Below are 21,608 nucleotides of genomic sequence, written 5' to 3' on the forward strand. Positions count from 1 at the left end.
TAAGAGAAATCGATCTATAGCCTAGACCTACAAAATAATTCTTTTTCAAATAAAAACTATTAGACTACCACAAGTACGATGGATGAGAATGCACCTTTAAGTACAAAAAAAAAAAAACAGATAACGGAGAACATAATCTAGACAGTTCATAATGATTCAAATGAAAATAGTAATAGTAGGGTAAGACCATAAATGGATGTGAAACAAACAAACTAATATTAAAAACATTAATCCCGATGATGATAGTTCGGCCACTCATTTACCCAATGTCCTTACTTATCCTAATTTGATAAGAATGTGAATTGCTTGATGAAATGAATGTCGAATGATGAAGCTTCCATTTTTTAAAAAATATTTTGGCATCAGACCATGTTAGTTCATGAAAATGTTCTTTAATTTTGGTTCAACTTATTGTATAAACTCTTCATATTAATGATATTTACATTTTTATCAAAAAAAAATTGAATCCTACTCATTGCAGTTTACATAGTGCATCACATAATTTTTGGGAGAATAATATCAATTATTTTCAAATTTGGTATAGTAATTGGATTTCGCGTGGTATAATTACCTATCACGTAAACATCTTGCAATTAAGACCATTCACATAAACCTCTTTCACGTGGTAACTATAAATGACACAAAAGAAAATAAAGCTCAGATGTAAAATAAAATACAAACTGTTCAAAAAAGGGGCATAACGAGAGGAGAGCAAACAAACTAATTAAGGAACAAAAAAAAAAAAAAAAACTAATTGATTTTCCTCAAAAATTTCCAACGTCAAAAAAGAGCTTGAAAAATATGTGTAGATCATGATTGGTGGTGACTTGGTGTGAACTTTAGTCAAAAATATGGGCTGTAGTGCAGCCTCCACAGCTATTCCCAATCAAATCCCTACTAACCGCTTGAATGCTATCTAATAAAATTTCTTATCCAGAACATATAACGGAGAAGGCATAGTTTTTAATAAGGGAAAATTATTCAGATATTATATAAATTAGGTGAAACGAGTTTCGGGTATATTTTGTATACCTAGTATATTCCTGTTAAACGTTATAGGAAAAAACGTAATTACAAATAATGCAATTGCCACGACAAATAAATTGCGTCGCCACGTCAAAAATCGCTGACGTGTATTAATGAACTCAGCCGTAAAGAGATACAGCGGCAATGACAGCTGAGTTACGGTATATTGTGGCTGATTTAAGGAAAATAACTGAGTTATGAGAAAATGGCTGACTTACGAGTATAACCCAGCCTGGAGTTACGGCTGACTTAATGAAACCTGTTTGAGTTATGAGAAATTAATAGCTGACTTTCAAGCATAACCCAGCCTAAGTTACGGCTGAATTTTTACCCGATGGTTGATTTGTCAAACTTTTGGCTGAGTTATTGCTTCAACACAACTAAATTAACTTTCTCCGATTGGCTGAGTTATCAAAGACGGCTTAGTTATGGGATGTCGTTACAGCTGATTTAAGTTCGACTGTCATAAATCAGCTGTAATGAGCTGGATTAACGGAAAACTCGGCCTAATTACGGCTGACTTAGTAGCGAAAGATTAATTACTAGAATAACATGCAATTACGGCCTACTTATTAAACGATACGGCTGAGTTAAAGATTTTTGGTTGAGTTACGACATTAAACGGCTGAATTTGGCAGCAGTTTTTTCGTTTTTGAATTACTGTAATAGTATTCATGTTGGGATTGACTTAAAGTTTTGTTTGATGGCTGATTTAATTAGGCTGATTTACATGTTCGTTTGGTGGCTTACTTGCCACTTCATCAATTAAAAAATAACGTCGGATGCAACATTCCATGTCATCATTCCATGTCATCATCATCAAAGGAAATATGAAATGTCTTTTTTTTCTACTCGTCTTGTTCTTCACTGTTCTGTGTTTTTCACATCAACAAAGATATCCAGAACTTAAATTTTGAACATCCAATTCGACATCGTCTTCCTCATTCTTCTTCATTTTCGTTCATCCATCTCCCGATATATAATTGATCTGGTTCCGGTAATTGTTGTTTCCGGTAATTGGGTAAGGAAACACAAATATGTATTTAACATCGACGATAGAGGGTGTAGAGTTGTGCAGATAGATGTGGAAACAACGCACATCAAGCTTGTGAAGTTGGTTCTTGTGATAAGTCAGCCGTGAAGCATTATAACTCAGTCGTAATATGTAAATTTACGCAACCTTTCGTCTTTCGTGAAACATTATAACTCAGTCGTGACATGTAAATTTGCCGCTAAACAATAAGTTATGTAACTTTTCGTCTTCCTTTCTCTTTTTTCTCTTATGACGTGGCTTTAATTTTTTTTCTTTTAATGACGTGGATTAAACTAATTTTTCATTAATTATTTTTTAATTAAAATAAATAAAAAATCTCAATTAAAAAAAACTAATCAAAAGTATTAATTGTAATTACACAAGTACACTAAACATATGAGTAATTTTCAGAAAATATATGATATGCTAGTAATATTCCAACATTTCTATAACATCTGAGTAAATATTTCTTTTAATAATTACAAGGTTCTTTGGTAAAATACCTTGATTACTTTTTGTATATAACAATTTTTTTGATGTTTGGTTTATTTGAAAATATAATAAAAATGTCAATTATGATTGGAAAATAATACAATGTTTGAATATAAATTATTCGACGATGGTTTTGACAATCCACAATGAAACGGGTTGATCCGAAATAAATTGGGTTAGATCAATTCAATTATTTGCTTGAATTGTATTTTGTTTTGTCAATCTAAGAACTAATCATATTATCTTTAGGCCAAGTTTTATTTTATGTTTTTGATCAGTCAAGGTGATCAGTATGTTGATCGATCACCACCTCTTCTTGTCCATTTTGGCACTTCCTTGGTCCACACTCTATTTTTTCTTTATGCCAAACCTTCATATGCGCCTCCTAACCCCAATGGTCACATGAAACCATATTAAAAATACGCTAAAGATGGAAGTGACTGTGTAACACTCCGCTCCACGTTATTGGGTTGGGTTGCTTTGATATAAGATACCCCCATTAGAGGCCCAAATGAAGCAAAATAGAAAACGAGAAGGGTTTCATTATGTGTGTATTAGTTGTATCTCTCTCTTCAATGAGCCATCATAGTAAAACGCACACCCAAACACTAAAGAGCATGGAGACCTGAGCCTAAGAGAGGAAGCTTGCCGCCAGTGGTCCATGAGGGGCGGATCTACACAAATATTTTGTATGGGGCACAATATATATTAAAAATAATTTCTATTGAATCTATTTAATATTTTGTATATATTATTTGAAATCTTATATGCATATGAAAATATTTTTTAGATTAACTAAAGACAGAATAATAAAAACAAAATTTAAAACTGACATTTAAATAAAGAGGGCTAACCAAAAACAATATTAGAAGAGTATTTGGAGAACTAATAGGAAATGAAAGAAAAAAAATTGCAGCATAAGAGGGGTTTGAACTTGTGAGTGATGGGATGCTTATATAAAACTCAACTAAATATGCTAACTTTTTGTTTCAAATCCCTAATACAAACACAAAATAATAAGTTAGTGTGGGGCACGTGCCCCACCTCCTTATAACCTCCGTCCGCCACTCCATCATCGTCGAGATCACCACCACTCCATCGTCATCTCTGTTAGTGTCTCGATCCACCATCCATGTTGTGCTTTTCTTCACCACCATGATCTGGAGAATAGTAGAAAGGAGAATGAGCAGATCAGAGAGAATAGACATGGCCGTGATTCATGGAGTAGGAAAAAGAAGGAAGAGACAAGGAGAGAGAAGAAACGGAGACGTAGCGGAGACGTAGCGGAGGAGAAGACATTGGGAGGGAGATTTGGTTCATGACAGTAAGGAGACGTGGACGTGCATAAGATCGGAACCGAGGCGAAGCAAATGAGAAGCGAAGAAGAAGGAAGAAAGAAGAAGAAGAGAAAAGAAGAACACTGTCAAGTTGGGGTTTTGTGAGATTGATTCCCGTCGAACCAAAGGGTCTCATATCACGAATAAGGTGTCAATAGAAAGATCTTGCTTTCAAGAATCTGTAGTCGCTGACGAAGCTTTAATAGGAGTTAGACTCAAGAATTTATAAGCGTTGCGTTTTGGCCAAGAATCTGCTGAAAAGCTGTCAGAATCTGGGCTAAGTATAAATCTAGAACAGTGAGTGACTAATGGTTTTGTGAGGCGTTTTCCCGATGGACCACAAGGACTTAGATCTCTATTAAGGCGTCAATGGAAATATCTCACTGCAAGGAAATCATTGTAACTGACGGCTTGTCAATCAGGTAAAATCTCCATCTGGAATTGACCTTGAAAGTTTGCCCAGAATCATCTCAATTTGCAGAATCCAGAAATCAGTTCTGATGCAGAACCTTCCGAAGAACGTGGAAGATTCATGTGAAATCTAATTGGGAGGAAACTTTGTGGAGACGTTCATGATACTACTGGCAACATATTCAACGGTGGGATTATATTTCTAACGGTTAGAATTTGATTTATGTGTATGTTTCCAAGACAGTTTTACATAGACTAAATTGTGACGAAATTTGTATTGTGGCTTGGGTAAATGAGCTTGGCTTGAGCCCAAACTTTGCAGGATCCTTTAAGACTCTCTTAATTATGTCTTGGTTGATGGATAGCTAAGGTGGAGTTCAATAGTATGCGGTTGGCGGCAGGCTAGTAATTTGTCTAAAGGAGAAAGGAGAAGGGAATTGTTCTCCATCTTCAATTAAGCTAAGGTGAGGATGGTATATGCGGATATGCAGTAACCTCTTCCATTATATACTCTTTGATAGTTGCTGAGTATAGGCTCGAGAATTGTCTTTGTTTATTTATGTGAATTTGTGTGTATCATGAAGTTAGGTTGTTAGTAACATGATGTGTGAAATGCATTCGTGACATGATTTGATATCATACGTAACGTATATTAAATTATAAAAATAATTATAAGAGAAAGCTAAAGAGTATGAGAAAGATACTTGAGGAGGTTGGACTGTAATGGACCGACGAGTTCATATACAGGTCATTAACCGCTGACGAGCAATAAGGGGAAGGATCGAGGTACGGGCCGTGGTCTTCCATAAATAGGCTTGAGTAGCCAAAGTTAATAGGCTTGAGTAACCATGAGTTAAAAGAGGATTGAGTAGCCATAAGTTAAAATACTTCAAATTAAAAATGAAAGTAAAATATCTTATTGTGAGCAAGACGAATGCTTGTTTGTTTGATTGATAGTCATTCTGAATCTATGCTAAGTAATGGTTGTTGTTTATGTTTGGAACGTGTTTACTGTATGTCCAGTGGGTAGAGTTGATCTTCTCACTGAGTAAACTTGTTTTACTCACTCCTTTTTCCCCTTTTTCCAAGTTAGTAAGTTTCGTGAATTATATTGTGGGTTGAAGTTTGTTCGTTGGTGAAATTTATAGAAAGAAATGTTTTGGCAAGACCAGATGAGTAACATTTTGTCCTGTCATGTGTGGCGGGACGGGTGTTACAGACTGATCTAAAACTGTAAGACATGCACTATAAGAAAATAGGCTATCCACACGGTGTAATCTGTAGGAAAAGGTTATGTCCAGTAGATTTCCGACGAAACCTAAACGTTTGTATAGAGTTGGAAAAAGTAATTCTTTGGAATCCATTGTCTTTTATTGGCATATGGGTTGTTCGTTTGGCAGTCGCATGATGGTCACTTCTCAACAAATCTCCTCTAATGACCCTTACCGAAAAAATATATGCTAGGAAGATTTTTCTAACGGATTACCGACCAAACATAGGCTTTGATTGGTAACACGCATAATGGTGGCGTTCTCTAGTGGACTTAAAATCTTTAAAGAAAAAAATATTATACGAAAAATCATAATGAACTAAAATAACTTTGCAAAAATTATTTTAACAATAAATCAAGAAATATTTTACGAAAAATTATGATAAATAGACTTAATGTAACGCCCCGACCGTCTCTATTAGTGAGCCCCACATCTTCTCCGGGACCCATGGGCCCACCCTTGTCCGACGGCCGGTTCGCTACGTCGGGGAGGCTTTAAATACTTGTCTACTGATCCTACAAATCACCACATGATTTTTCCCTGTGTTTTGTCCTCACTCACACAATTCCGACAATCACTTCCCAGAAGGTCACCTATCTTGAAATTGCTCCAGCTCAAGCACGCTTAATTGTGGAGTTCTTTCAAGACGTTTGACAGAAAAAATAAGTGCACTTTGGTGACATAGGTGGCCAAATCAATTCTTTTAAACCTCTCCGCATGCATCACCATATTCTTGAAACCGGGGTGTTAATATTCACCCTGAGAAGCATTTATTAAGATTAATATTATTATAAGAAAAATATTGTGGCGAAAAGATGCAATCATAAGTAAAAATATATTAAACAAAAATTTATAATGAGTATATGCAATTTTTTAATTTCTTAAACAATTATAAATATAATTATATAAATATATTCAACAAAACATTATGATAAAAAGACGTAACATTTTAAATTGTGTTATGTTAAAGAGAGACAACCCTCGGAAAAAATTTAACAAATAACTAAAATTGACTGTTATTTAAGGAAAAATATTGATATAGATAACAAATTATATACATGAATGCCCTTCCAAGGGCTTTATATGAAAAAATATCAAATAAAAAATAATAATATATATAGAGTTAAAAAGACATGAAAGTTTAAATAAACAAAAAAATTTTTAAAAGATACAATTATTTCAATGAAGAGTTTGTGATGAAAAACACGAAGAAAACATGGTGAAAAGATATAACTCTAAAATGAAGAAATATAATTTTAGTTAATGCTCACAAAAATCTTTTTCTAAAGGGCAAATGTTCCAACGGCTTATCAAACATACCTAAAGTTGTAATAGTTCACTTAATAAACTAAACGTTACAACATGTCATCAAATATACTAAATGTTGCAACGTTTCATCAAATAAACCAAAGATTACAATGATTCGTCAAATAAGCCAAAATGTTCATTGGTTCGTCTAATAAACCAAATGTTACTATGTTGAATATATTTTAGTGATTAATTTTTTTAGTAAATTATGAAGAATTGTAACCGCGAGACACGATCGTAGATATCAAATATATAAAAAATTGCAACGGTTCGTCACATATACCAAATTTCGCAACGGTTGTCAAATAAACTAAAGATAACATTAGTTCATAAAACAAAACCAAAAGTTACAATGATTTGTCAAATAAATCATATGTTGCAGCGATTCAATTAAACGGTTATAATTTCATTTAAATACATTTTAGTAGTTAAAAATTAAAAACAATAATTTACGAGAAGTGACATCGAGAGAGGTGATTGTAGATAATCTTGACTAATTAGGTTCATGATCGGGGACAAAGAAAATGAGCTGAATTATCTATAGAAATTTAAGTCTATTAGTTTCAGCCATAGCTTTTTATTAAGACGATAGAGGTCTAAAATATCATCATTCACCTCTCCTCTGCTGATTTCATTTGTGAAATAAACTAACTAAAATATTCTTTTTCTCTAAATACTAAAATGAAACATAAGTCCAGCTAAGAAAGCTAAGTGACTACAGTTTACCCCAATTGAAATTAACCCCACATCCACAAAGAGTATGCAGACCGTAAGACTTAACTATAATGCATCTTCCCTCCCCAAAAACACAAAGCAGATGATTAATTAGGGATTTCATGCATTAAAACTAACCTAAGTGGAGGATGGAAGTAATGTAATTGAATTTCCACTAGAAGTACTCGAGCTTTACAACAAAAGACTTGGTGTACATATTGATCAGTTGGTATTGTTGTTGCAGTCAACCACTAATCAAATTTTTCTTCTACTTTATCTTTAATCTTCGATTTGAAAAACACTGATCGATTCGAGAACGAAAAGTTGAAAGCTTTCGTAATCTTGATTTTGACATAGCGGCTAGGACTTCTGAGGGAGATAATGTGACGTGGAAGCTAAGAAGATTTTTATCAGTGTTCAAGAAAGCGCTAGGCGCTAAGCGGGCGGTGACTCAGTGCCTAGCGCCTAGAACGCCTAATCGGGACCTAGGCGATTTTTTAGGCGGTTTAGACGTTTATAACATAATACATTATAAATATGATATTATATATAAAAGTTATATAAAATATTAATATAAAACTAAAAATTATGAAATTATAAACAAAAACTAGATAAAATATTTATTTATATTTATATTAAACAATATATGAATATTTATAACTATATATATATATATATAAATAAAACTCTAATTGAAATTGAAAAAATACATTAAACAAGATCTATGTAATTTTAGGCGGTCAAGGCGGTTATCTAGGCGTCGAATGAGAGCCTAGCGCCTAGTCGGGGCCTAGGCGACCGCCTAGACCGCTTTTTAGAACAGAGATTTTTATTAGCTAGAAAATCTGAGTTGTATTAATCGAAATGTTCTTATTGGATAACGATTTTAATGAGGTGTAAATTTGAGAACAGCCCAAAATGTTGAGGTGTCAGGCCTGGAGAGATTTTTATTGTTTTTATTGTATTGATATTATTATTGTGTATTTTTGAAATTTCAACACAATATTCTTATAATTAATATATATATATATATATATATATAATCTATATATATATATACATCGTGATTTTCATTTGTCTCAGCTTCAGCTATGAGATAAAAATATGATAATTACAAAATTCCAAAGGAAGGAAAATGTGTACCCTCATTACTTGATTAGGTAACAAATAATTGAATATTGTTCAATGGTTGAGTCATTAATGGTTGAATCACTCTCGAAATAAAATCCACTCGTCATTTATTGTTATTTTCCATTCCTTCCTCTTTATAAAAGGAGCTACGAACTATCATCTGTAGGTGATGTAAAGAAAACAAACAACGAGAGTAAGAATGGTCGAGGAGGAGGTTGAGGCAGATGTGGAGATCAAAACTACGGCTGATAAGGTTTACTTGTTCGCCAGAAGATCACAAAATGTGGTCTCAGCCACTCGCTACATCCAGGGATGTGATCTGCTCGAAGGCGAATGGGACAAAGTTGGAAGCATAATCTTTTGGAAATTAGCTTTTGGTAATAGAAACATTATATATATACATATATTTATAATTCTACAAGAAAAAACCTTCCACTATATATGGTATATTATACATATGATTTTTTTTTTTTTTTGTATGAATGTAAAATTATATTCACCAAAAAAAGACTGTTTTACAATAAATGCAACGTAGTGAGCAAAAATATTTTGAGCAACACTTTGAGAGTTTTAAGAAACTGGACCGAGACTAGAGACCGCGAGTGTGAAACCACAATCGGAGAATGCCTTCGTAGTTGGAAGAACCCGAAGTAGCCATAGTGCTGAGACGATTTTGGACGCTCTTATCGATTATAGACATTAACTTCGTAGCCGGTATGGGGGTGTCACCATGACGTCGACCATTGCGCTCTCGCCAAATGCTATGTATTGTGAGCTGAAACACATACCTTATCACAAACGATTGATATCGTGATGTGAATGAAGCCATTATGATGGGTAGGATAGACACCCAGCTTGTCGAGAAATTATGAGCAATAACACCTCTAGTTAAAGCTGTCCAAACCTGGGAGAAGTAAGAGTAAGAAAAGAATAAATGGTTCCTTGTCTCGACTCCGTCCCCGCAAAGAACACAAGTGCCATTCGCATCCGCGTTCCATCTCAATAATCTGTCCCCTGTAGCTAGACGGTTTTGAAAGGCTAGCCAAGTGATGAAAGCATACTTGGGAGTTGAGTAAGGAAACCAAACTACCTTGTACCAATCACAAACTGGATAATGTTCCCGAATCAAGTGCCAAGTTTCCTGTGAGGAGAATTTACACTTGTAGGAGTCATTCTTTCGTTTCCAAAGATGGATATCTTTACCAATTGGAGATGCTCTGTTTCGGAGAGAATCAAGCTCATCCTCAATCGTATTCAAGATTTGAAACCGATGTCGTCTCCGACGATGAGTGGCAAGGGCGTTGGCAACAGAGGATTGAGGAGCTATGCCCAAATCAATGCTTCCACGGGGACCTAGAATACCATACAAACAACCAAGGGGACACCAAACATCATGCCAAAAAGAAGTATCATAACCCGACTTAACCTCCATTTTATGTAAAGGTCTCGCCTTGTCTCTGTATTTTAATATTTTCCTCCACATCCAAGAACCCGATGAGGTATTCCCACGAATTGACCAGAAGTTCCCATTTCGAATCAGATTCTTACGAACCCAATTAACCCATAAAGAATCCCAGGCTGATACCAATCTCCATATGAGCTTTAAAATGCTAACCGTATTAGTTTCCGACAGAATTCTTAAGCCTAGTCCACCTTCTTTGATTGGTTTACAAACGTCTCTCCAAGCAACCTTTGCCTTCTTCGGTTTTAAGTCAGGACATGACCACAAAAAAGCAGAGAACATACTTTCAATTTCTTTTATGCACTTACTCGGGAGTCTGAAAGCGGATAGCCAGAAGTTGGTAAGGCTTGAAAGGACAGATTTTATCAGTTGGAGACGGCCTGCGAATGACAAAAACCGTCCAGTCCAAGAAGTGATGCGTGTTCTGATTCGTTCAAGTAAGGGAAGGTAGTCAGCTCTCGTCATACTTCTGGTGAGGAGAGGGAGACCAAGATATCGAACCGAGAGTGAGCCTTCTTCCAAAGGAAATTGACTCAAAATGATTTCGCGAAGCTGAGGAATGACCCCAGCCATAAACAAGGTTGATTTCTCCAAGCTAATTTTTAAACCCGAAATAGTTGCAAACTGATCAAATATCCTCAAAATACCAGCAACAGACCGAGAACTCCCATCGGAGAAAACTAGAATGTCATCCGCAAAACACAAGTGAGTAAGGCTCATGTTTTTACATCTAGGATGATATCCTATTTTTTTATCTACAACTGCTTTGTCTAGCATCCGCGATAAAACGTTCATGCAGATTACAAATAGATAGGGCGATAAAGAACAACCTTGTCTTAGTCCCCTGTTGCTTCAAAAAAATCCGGCTAACTCCCCATTAACCTGTACAGAGAATGAAGCAGTCCCAATACAAAGTTCAATCCAGTGAATGAAAGTTTCTGGGATATTGAAAGCTTTGAGAATGTTAACCAGAAATGACCACTGAACTGAGTCAAAAGCTTTGGAGATATCGATCTTTAGAGCACAACGAGCGGAGACTGAATCTTTGTGGTAATCCTTGACTATTTCAGAGGCCAGTAACTGATTTTCCAACATGAGCCTATCTTGAATGAATGTAGATTGATTTGGGGATATCGATGTCGGTAAAATCCTCTTTAGCCTTTTCGCTAAAATTTTGGATATTACCTTGTACATGACGTTACAACAAGAGATAGGTCTATAGTCTTTCATTTCTTTAGCTTCAATCTTCTTAGGTATGAGAGCAAGAATCGTTGTATTGACTCCTTTAGGTAAGAAACCTTTCAGGAAAAAAGATTGGATAGCCGTAACGAAATCGCTTCCTAGAATTGCCCATGTCTGTTTGAAAAACTCAACTGTGAACCCATCCGGACCTGGTGCTTTGTTCCCCAGCATTTTGAACAAAACATTGCGGACCTCTTCCTCAGTTACCTCCTGAACTAAACCCGCTTGAGCAGACTCTAAGCAACGAAAATCCAGAATCTGTTTGAGGTGATCAGACGTTTCCACATAGTCGACTGGTTGGTGGGTTAAAAACTCCTTAAAAAATCTCACTGCCTCTGTTTTGATATCTTCCTGTTTAGTAACAATGGAGCCATCTACACACTGAATCTCCCTGATGGCATTTTGAGCTATTCTGGTTGAAATAACAGAGACGTCAATGGAGGCTGAATGATTCAGTATATTTACTTGAGGTTTGATTACATATATATATCACAGAGGTGTGATCCCCAAACCTAAGCGATCAAATAATTACAGAGAAGAATATGGAAACTAATAATTCTAGGTGCTAAACATACGGGATATGATTTCCGAAGATAACTGATATCATATCCCAATACCCTCCCTCAAACTGGAGCATGAAGATTCAAAATGCCCAGTTTGGTACAAAAATCTTCAAACGATCTTCTTCCAAGTGGTTTGGTGAATATATCCGCTAGCTGAGCACCACTTGAAACATGTTGAAGCTGTAGAGTACCCAACTGTATCTTTTCACGAACAAAGTGGCAGTCATTTTCGATGTGTTTCGTACGTTCATGGAAGACAGGATTCGTGGCAATGTATATGGCTGACTTGTTGTCGCAGTAAAGACGCATCGGCTGTGTATGTTTGACGCCAAGATCGAGAAGAACTCGTTTCAACCACATAAGCTCTTTTGTGATGAACGCCATTGCTCGATATTCCGCTTCCGAGGAAGACATACTAACAGTGTCTTGTTTCCGTGTTTTCCAAGACACCGGTGAATCGCCAAGTTGTACAAAAAATCCAGTGACAGACCGTCGGGTGAGTGGACAGCTGTTATAGTCAGCATCACACCAGCCCGTTATCTGAAAATTTTTCTCTGCTTTCAAGAGTATACCTTGGCCGGGATTTCCTTTCAAATATCGTACAACTCGCAACGCAGCTTCCCAGTGATCTTCGCGTGGAGCTTGCATAAACTGTGCTAGTACATGAACGCAGAAAGCCAAATCAGGTCTTGTTGCTCCCAAATAGATTAAACGACCAACCATTCGACGATAAGGTTCAGGATCGGTTAACAAAGGTGAGGTAGACAAGGCCAATTTGTGATTCTGTTCTAGAGGAAATGTTGCTGGTTTGGATCCCAGAAGACCAGCATCAGAAACAATCTCCAAAGCATACTTTCTTTGGCTTAAATAAAATCCTTTGGAGCTTCGAGAAACCTTTATACCCAGAAAATATTTGAGCGGTCCGAGGTCCTTCATCTTAAAGCAAGAGGCCAAATAACCTTTGAAACCAGTGAGTGCTTCATCTGAATTACTTGTCACGATCATGTTGTCAACATAAATGAGAATGTTGATGTGAATCCCACCTTTGTCAAAACCAAATAGCGAGTAATCTGAGAGAGATTGTACAAAACCATACTCACGCAACGCAGTCGTTAACTTCGCAAACCAGCACCTTGGCGCTTGCTTCAACCCGTACAATGATTTTCTGAGACGACACACTTTGTTCTCATCACTTGTAAAATAACCTGGCGGTGGTTTCATGTAGACTTCCTCGGTAAGATCGCCGTGGAGAAAGGCATTGTGCACATCCATTTGGTGCACAGGCCAATTGTTTCCTGCTGCCACTTCCAGAAACATACGAACTGTTTGCATTCTTGCTACAGGAGCAAATGTGTCACCATAATCCACTCCTTCGATTTGTTTGTTGCCGAGAGCTACCAAACGTGCTTTGTAGCGTTCAATGGACCCATCAGAGTTGTATTTTATCTTGTACACCCATTTTGAACCAATCGCTGTCTTTCCCGGAGGTAGATCCTCAATTGTCCACGTATTGTTCTCCTCTAAAGAACCAATTTCTGATCCCATAGCATTTGTCCAAACTTTACTTCGAATCGCTTGCTTATACGTCTTTGGCTCAGCATCTTTGCTGATGGCTACCAAAAACGCTCGATGTGTGGCTGAAAAACGAGCACAACTAACATATTTGTCAATTGGATAGAGAGATTTGCTATTACCCAATATCCGTGTTTGAGCTGAGTTCGTGACATAATCATTAAGAGCCACTGGCGGAGCTCGAACCCGTTCACCACGACGGAGAGGAACGACCGGCGGAGGTTGTGGTTCGTTTCCCGTGACTTGAGCATTCCGATTTGGTGAAGACGATGGTGTGGTCGCCGGAGATTTTTCAGGTGACGATGGCGACGATCCTGGTGACTGAGAATCGGAGGAAGAAGACGATGATACCTCTGGTGTCGTGACAGATGTTTCAGCAGATGAGCTCAATATTTCATTAGTTTCCAATGGGCTTGTCAAACCAGTTGGGCTTATTTGAGAAGAAACTCCAGCAGGCCTGTTTTCTTCATCTTCAATTGGGCCTATGGATCTTGAAACCCACATTGTTTCACCTCTTTCTTCTTCCTGCACGTTTTTGGCAAGAGAGTTGGCAGCCTCTGCAAATGGAAACTCAGACTCACAAAAACGCACATCTCGTGAAATAAAGAATTCTTCTTTATCCAAATCATATAATCTCCACGCCTTTTTCCCATAAGGATAACCAACAAACACACACTTACGACTTCTTGATGCAAATTTGTCTCCTTTATGCGTTTGATTATGCGCATAGCATAGACTCCCAAAAACTCTCAGATGCTCATAACTTAGTGCTGCTCCATGTAACACCTCATAAGGCGTAACTCCATTCAAAACTGAACTCGGTGTTCGGTTTATCAAATATCCCGCTGTTAGAATACATTCTCCCCAAAAACTGATTGGTAAACTTGATTGAAAACGCAATGCTCTAGCTACATTCAAAATGTGTCGATGCTTTCGCTCGACGCGCCCATTCTGCTGTGGTGTGGCAACACATGACGTTTCGTGTCGAATTCCTTGAGCACGAAAGAACCCTCCCATACTCACAAATTCTGTCCCATTGTCGCTTCTAACACATTTCACTTGTTTGTGAAATTGTCGTTCAGCCATAGCGAGTAAAGCTTTCAAATTTGTTGACGTTTCTGTTTTATCTTGCTGAAGATAAATCCATACACTGCGGGAGAAATCATCTACTATTGTAAGAAAATAACGAGCACCGGAGGAAGACGGTGTTCGATACGGTCCCCAAAGATCACAGTGAATGATTTCAAAAATAGACGAAGTTTTATTATCACTGATCGGAAAACTCGATCTAGTTTGCTTGGCGCGGAAACAAACATCACACGCCTTATTGGAAATTTCAGAATCAACAGAAACAGAAACATGTGGAAGAGAACCAACTACTCTAGCAGACGGATGTCCCATCCTATTATGCCACAACTCATAAGCTTTCGCATCCTCCATTGTAACCGACGCCACCAACTCCATTCTGCATAAGCGGAAAGTTCCAGAATCTCTTTTACCAGCCCCAATCATCGTCCTCGAAACGCGGTCCTGAATGATTAGAAACTGATCAGCCATTTGTACCACACACCGATTTTCATCCATTAACTGTCCTACCGATATAAGATCAGTGTGCAATTCTTCAACATAAAAAACCGATTTCAAAACCAGATCTGATCCCAACACTACAGTTCCTTCTGTAAACGAGATTCTTTCTCGCCCATCTGCCAAAATTACTAACACCGGATCCATATTCCTTATGTTTGTGAGAGTATCTAAGTTTCCCGTTAAATGATGTGAAGCTCCTGTATCTAATATCCAAGAAGGAGAAGAGATTTTACACGAGAGTTTTTCGTTGCTGGTACTAGCTCCACCATTAACGCCACCATTCAGAAGCTTTTTAAGGTTTTGCCACTGAATGTCATTCAAACCGGTCACGCCGTCCCGATCCTTGTCTGTGATCACATGATTAACATGTTCCTGAGTCGATATATTCGGAACATGAACTGCATTTGCATAGCTCGTGTTACGACCTCGTCCAGCAAAAGATCCACCACGGCCTCTGCTCTGCATTGTTCTGCTTCTTGGACGATCCCCCCACCATTCAGGATATCCGACCACCGCGAAACAGCTGTCAGAAGAGTGACCACCACGGTTGCAGTGTCTGCACATCACCGTCCCTTCATCAGAATGCACCACTGGTCGCACACGACCTCGCTGCTGGACTGCATATGCGGTTACTTCAGCAGCTTCGTCTCCTTTTTTCACATTATTTTTCAAATCTTCTTCTTGACGCACCACATTGTAGACTTCCTCCATAGGTTGAATTGGTATACGTGACACCAAGCTGGACCTCACTGTGGTGAAAGTATCATCAAGACCGGCCAAAAAATCATGGACCTTGTCTTCCTCTCTATCTTGTTCCTGCAGTGTATTAAGATTACACTCGCACTTGCCGCATTTGCAAACACGTAGAGGTCTGTGGTTTGCCATGCTGTCCCAAATACGGTTCAATTTGCCGTAGTAGGCTTCGATCGCAAGCCCTCTCTGCTTACAGCAAGCCAGATCTGCTTTGAGTTGCTGGATACGTGGCCCGTTGGTTACAGAGAAACGCTTCTTCAAGTGGTCCCATAGATCCTTGGCTATGTCTCGATGAGAGATGTTGGAGAGCAGTGAAGGATCGATAGTCATCCGAATCCAAGAGACCAGCAACGCCTGAATGGTCCACCAATCTTCCAAATCAGGAGACCCTTCTGCTGGTCGAGCGATGGATCCATCAAGGAATCCAAATTTCTTTCGTGAGCAAAGTGCAGTTTTCATACCACACGCCCATTCTTCGTAATTCATTCCTTTCAACAAAGGATGAGAGATCACGGCTCCAGGGTTGTCATTGGCGGTCAGATCGTACGGAGAGATCTTGCGTCTCACCTCAACAGTTGTCGTGTTCGGGATTGGTTCAGCCATGGTCAACAAAATCGAAAAAAAAAAAAAAAATTAGGGTGTTTGTGTTTCAAGCTCTGATACCATGAAATAACAGAGACGTCAATGGAGGCTGAATGATTCAGTATATTTACTTGAGGTTTGATTACATATATATATCACAGAGGTGTGATCCCCAAACCTAAGCGATCAAATAATTACAGAGAAGAATATGGAAACTAATAATTCTAGGTGCTAAACATACGGGATATGATTTCCGAAGATAACTGATATCATATCCCAATACTGGTCTTCACTGCATTGTGACAATACTTGTTGTTCTTATCCCCCACATTAAGCCAGTGCAACTTAGATTTCTGTTTCAAGAATCCCTCTTCGAGATTAGTAACATGCTCCCAAGTTTTATAAGCTTGATCTTCTTCCGCCATTGCAGCCATGGTAGGAGAATCAAGAGTATCCTTTTGCTTATCACAGAGTATTTTAAAAGCCTCGTCAACTCTCCGGGACAGTGCATGAAGGTTGTTGCGACCTAACTCTCGTAAGATAGGCTAAGAGCTTTTAATTTTTTAGCAAACCTGAACATGGCTGAGGTAGAATGATACAAGACAGGGGTTGAGTCCCAGAAAGTTTGCACCGTTGCTAAAAACTCTGGAGCCTGCGCAAGAACATTTGAAAATTTGAAAGGACCTCTTTTTCGTTGCAGCTCTGGTCCAAACTTGATTCTGCATCTCAGGTGGTCTGAGCAGCCCCCAGGCTCAAACACACTATAAGAATCCGGAAAGGTTCTGTTCCACTCCTCATTTACCAACACCCGATCAAGCTTTTTGCAAATCAGACCTCTTTCTTCTCTCTTATTGCACCAAGTAAACAAAGGCCCATGTGAACTCATGTCAACTAGTGAGCAGAATCGAACCACCTCCTGGAAATCCCGCATACCTGCAGGAAAAGTTGGTGAGTTTTCATAATTTGAGTGTTCTTCCCCATCAAGAATCTCATTAAAATCGCCAATAATTGACCAAGGCTTGTTCTGCATCATAGGTGACCCGTAGTGATGCTTCAAATCGTCCCATAACTCTTTCCTTTCTTCTACAAGGTTTGAAGCATAAACGAAAGACATAAAGACCTCTTATGTTGCACCTTCGACCAGAATTGAACATGTAATGACTTGTCCACTTTTAAACACCGGAGTAACTCTGACATTGTTTCTACACACCAGCCAAATTCTTCCCAAACGATTAAATTCATAGTTAGACATCGAAGACCAGTCTCTAAACACCGATGAGATGATACGAGAAGCCTTACTCTCTTGAACCCATGTTTCCAATAAGCATCCAAATTGTAACGAATCTGATTGTAACCATTCACGAACTATGGAATGTTTCTTATTTTTATTAAATCGGCGCACATTCCAAAAGAAACTTGACATTAATGTTGTTTCTTGGGGTTTCTTCTACTTGAAGTGCTAGGAGGGACCTTAGCTTGTTGAGAGAGAAACTCCGCAGTGGATTTCTGTGAATTTTTCGTGTTTCTAGTTGCTCTGGAAGAGCCAAGCTTTTCTGATGGGATCGACTTCTTAGCAGTTTCATCACTTGCAGCAGTGTCATCTACTTTCATATTTTGCTTAGATTGGTCTGTACCCGCCATTACTGTTGGAACATCCTCCTTTGCGTGTAACTCCTCTATGTTATCATCAAGAACAGAGAAACGTGATGCTGAGAGAATAGTAACTTGACCAAATTCAAGTGACTTCCTGTTTTTTTCATTACTCTTTCGACCCTTTCCTGGAGAAACTAGAGACCATCCCTCTGTATCCTTACTTTTCTGTTGAGTTTCTTGCATAGAACCTGCTTCCAACGTTTTATCGTGTAAAACTTCTGTAGACTTTGCCAGACTAGATTCAACTTGTTCAGCCATTGGAGCAGAAACAGAGGACTCTGTGTTTACTAACACATTTTCTCCCACGATCTCACCTTCTTCAATTTCCCCCACAGTGACCTTACTTGGAGACCCTTTTTTGTGACACAAACATCTTCCAAATGACCCCATTTTTCACAACGAGAACAACGGGGAGGCAGCCACGAGTAAGAGAACTCCACAGTGGCATCATCTTTTTGATTCAATTTAAACCTGAATGTAGTTGGAAGTGACTTTGTCAGATTCACTTCCACAAATACCTTTGCTTCTTCAAAATTACTACACAATTCTGTTTCCGGATGAAGCCTAATAGGATGGCCTATTGGACTAGTGAGGAAACCAAGACCCTTCCAGGAGTACAATGAATGGGGAACATTCTTCAACGTAACCCAAAGAGGCATGGTAGTGATTTCTGGCTGAGCGTCTTCTGGAATTGGAGACCACTTAGCGAGAATCATAGAAATACCTGCAATATTCCACATACCTCTTCTTAGCACTCTCAATCTTGTCGATGCGTCTCGAATACGGAATTTCACTGATGTAGAATTTTGTTCAAAAACATCAATTTTCACTGACTTATCACCTAGAGTCCATATCTTGTTAACAATGACATGGATCTTGGCAACATGTGGAGCAGTAGAAGGGAATCTACCTACAAGAAAATCTTCCCAAAGGGGAACAGAATCACTGATTACTTCTGAAGGAACCTTGATCGTTGGGACACCATCGACTAAACTGACTTCAAAATCGTGCTTTTTAAGAGAAGGACGCTTGTTGACCACTGCAGCATAGGACTGCTGTTTGGTTTGAGACGAGGATGAATCTCCTGGAAGAGAGACTGATTTTTCCGGCTCGGACATTGAAACCACCGGTGGTGGCCGCCGCCTAAACCCTTGCGTGCAGGGAACTCTTCAAAACCCTAGAATCGCCTTCAGAATCGCTGAGCTGATGTGGACTTTTTTCTTTTTTTTTTTTTTTCTTTTTTTTTTTTTTTTTTTTTGGTATGCATAAGATTTGTGAACCTGTATTGGTGCAGATGGAGAGCCAAGAGTGTCGAAGGATAGGATCGAGACGGTGGATATGGAGAAGAATGTGATTCAGTGGAGGGTATTAGAGGGACCTTTAAAGAAAGAATACAAGACCTTCTTGAAAACGGTGAAGGTGAGCCCTAAGCAAGGAGGATCTGGAAGTGTGGTGAAGTGGAACATGAAGTATGAGAGGATTGATGAGAAGGTAGCTCACCCAAAGAGGCTGCTCCAGTTCTTTGTTGAAGTGATTAAAGAGGTTGACCGATATCTCTTGTCTGAGGAATAGGGGTTATTTATGCTTGGCTTGTGTAGTTGTGTGTGTAAGAGTTATATATTGTATGCGTGAGAACTCCTCTTGTGTTTTGTATGTATTTCTCAATTATTGTGATCTCTCTAAATTTAGAAGAGATGTCTGCAAGTGTGCTGGTTTTGAGGAGCTTGTTTAACGCTTGAAGTCGCATGTTTTAACATTTTGAGTAGCTATGAGCTTCTCGTAGTTTTTTATGTGTGTGTTGTGTTTATTACAAATCCCATGTTATTTCTATGTTAATTATGGAACTGGCGACGATGAAATACAAAAATGACTAAACATATATAGAAGCCTATGAGCGAGAGAAATTATATTACATTCATCCTTGAACCCTAAGAAAAGAAGTGATAATTTAATCCTTGGTGCAATGGCGCGAATAAGAAAGAAATGAGAGGTTCAAATTCATTTACCTCGCATGATATCTTAAACTAATATGTGTTTAATCAACGAATATATATTAGAGTGAATTTTTAGTATTACCATAAATTAGATTTTTTTTTTGTTTAAATGTAAGCTAATTGAATGAATAAGGTAATTTACAAGTGTCCAAAGTGAAAAATAAAATAAAATAAAAGAGAGCAGAGCAGAAAATGAAACAGAGCAAAGTAGAAATTACAGAGTTTCATTGGGTTTAAGTACGGAGACGATTATAAGATTATCGCTGAAGGAGATCCACTAAACTTGATGTCAGCCGAGTAGTAAGTATATAGTCTCTGACGGCTTTGTCGATGATACGAACCAAATCACCAAGTGTCAATAGCTCAATTGATAAAGACTCTCACAAAGCCTAGAGGTTGCCGGTTCGAGTGACATTTGGGAGGGGACTATATAAAATGCTTTGGTCCTTGGCCTGAGGAGATGTACGGCCTAGGCCCAGAACCTCTTAATCATTTAAAAAAAAGAGATATGAACCAGATCCTGGAAACGGTGGTGGTTCTTTTCCAAACATGATAAATTGAAGCTTGAACACCATTCAGAGGAGGATCTTTGAGCGGACACGAGTTTACCGATAGCTCAATCCTCATGTGGTTTGCCACCAATCATGTATCTCCTTACTGCCTTTTTGAGGTTCCATGTGAACAAAATACTTGGGTGAAAGTCCGTTTTAACATCACTAATCTTTTTACTTCCGGGTGTCCATTTCTTGGTAATGCGAGATGAGGCTAATTGTAGTCATTCGGTAAGTAATAAAATTTATAAACTCTCTAACAAGTCTTATAAGGGCACAATTTGATGTATGAACAAATGGGGTTGTTCTTACAAAGGATAATGGATGGTGAATCTATAGCTGGTCGTACGGCGCTCTCTATGGACTCAAGTGGATGGATGGACCGAAGTTCGCCACACAAAGTTGTGGAATGACTTTGTGATAAGAACACAAATCAATATCTATGTGAATCGCATACAAAGACAGATATTCAACTTGCTTTCTAGAGGAATCACACACAATAGAAAAGACAAGTAAACAAAGCCTAAGCTTTAAAGGTGAGAAAACTCTCCCTTTTATATTCCAAATATTCTATATATTTATAATGGATGGAAAAGTAAGCTTATATAGGCTCAAATTACAAATCATCAACATAAATGCAAAATAAATCAAATTAATTACATATATAAATCCAGAATTAATTTTAAAAGATTTTATCAATCATCATTAATGGAGTTTGGTTCTTTTTATCTAGACACTTTCTTGATATATCTATGAATTGATTGTCTTCTAAAAACTTCTTTGAATTTTGGACTTAATTTGCATTGACCCATTTGTTGATGAACCATAGATGTGAATCGTATTTTCGAGAGTCCATCACAATTGTGTTAGTTTTATAATTTAAGTGTTAAGCCTACATAAAAGGAGAATGACACAAAGGAAATACA

General features: G+C 37.9%; 1 protein-coding gene across 1 annotated transcript; it reads left to right on the forward strand.

The window, feature by feature from the left end:
* The first annotated feature begins 8,908 nt into the window (after positions 1-8,908).
* On the forward strand, positions 8,909-20,159 carry LOC9329928 (MLP-like protein 168). The gene is made up of 2 exons (XM_002891125.2): positions 8,909-9,100; positions 19,432-20,159. Exons 1-2 carry the CDS (start codon positions 8,923-8,925, stop codon positions 19,707-19,709), a joined length of 456 nt encoding a protein of 151 aa, XP_002891171.1. The 5' UTR covers positions 8,909-8,922; the 3' UTR covers positions 19,710-20,159.
* Positions 20,160-21,608: the final 1,449 nt, after the last annotated feature.

The sequence above is a fragment of the Arabidopsis lyrata genome (assembly GCF_000004255.2).
Source record: "Arabidopsis lyrata subsp. lyrata unplaced genomic scaffold ARALYscaffold_1, whole genome shotgun sequence".
NCBI classification, from domain to species: Eukaryota; Viridiplantae; Streptophyta; class Magnoliopsida; order Brassicales; family Brassicaceae; genus Arabidopsis; species Arabidopsis lyrata.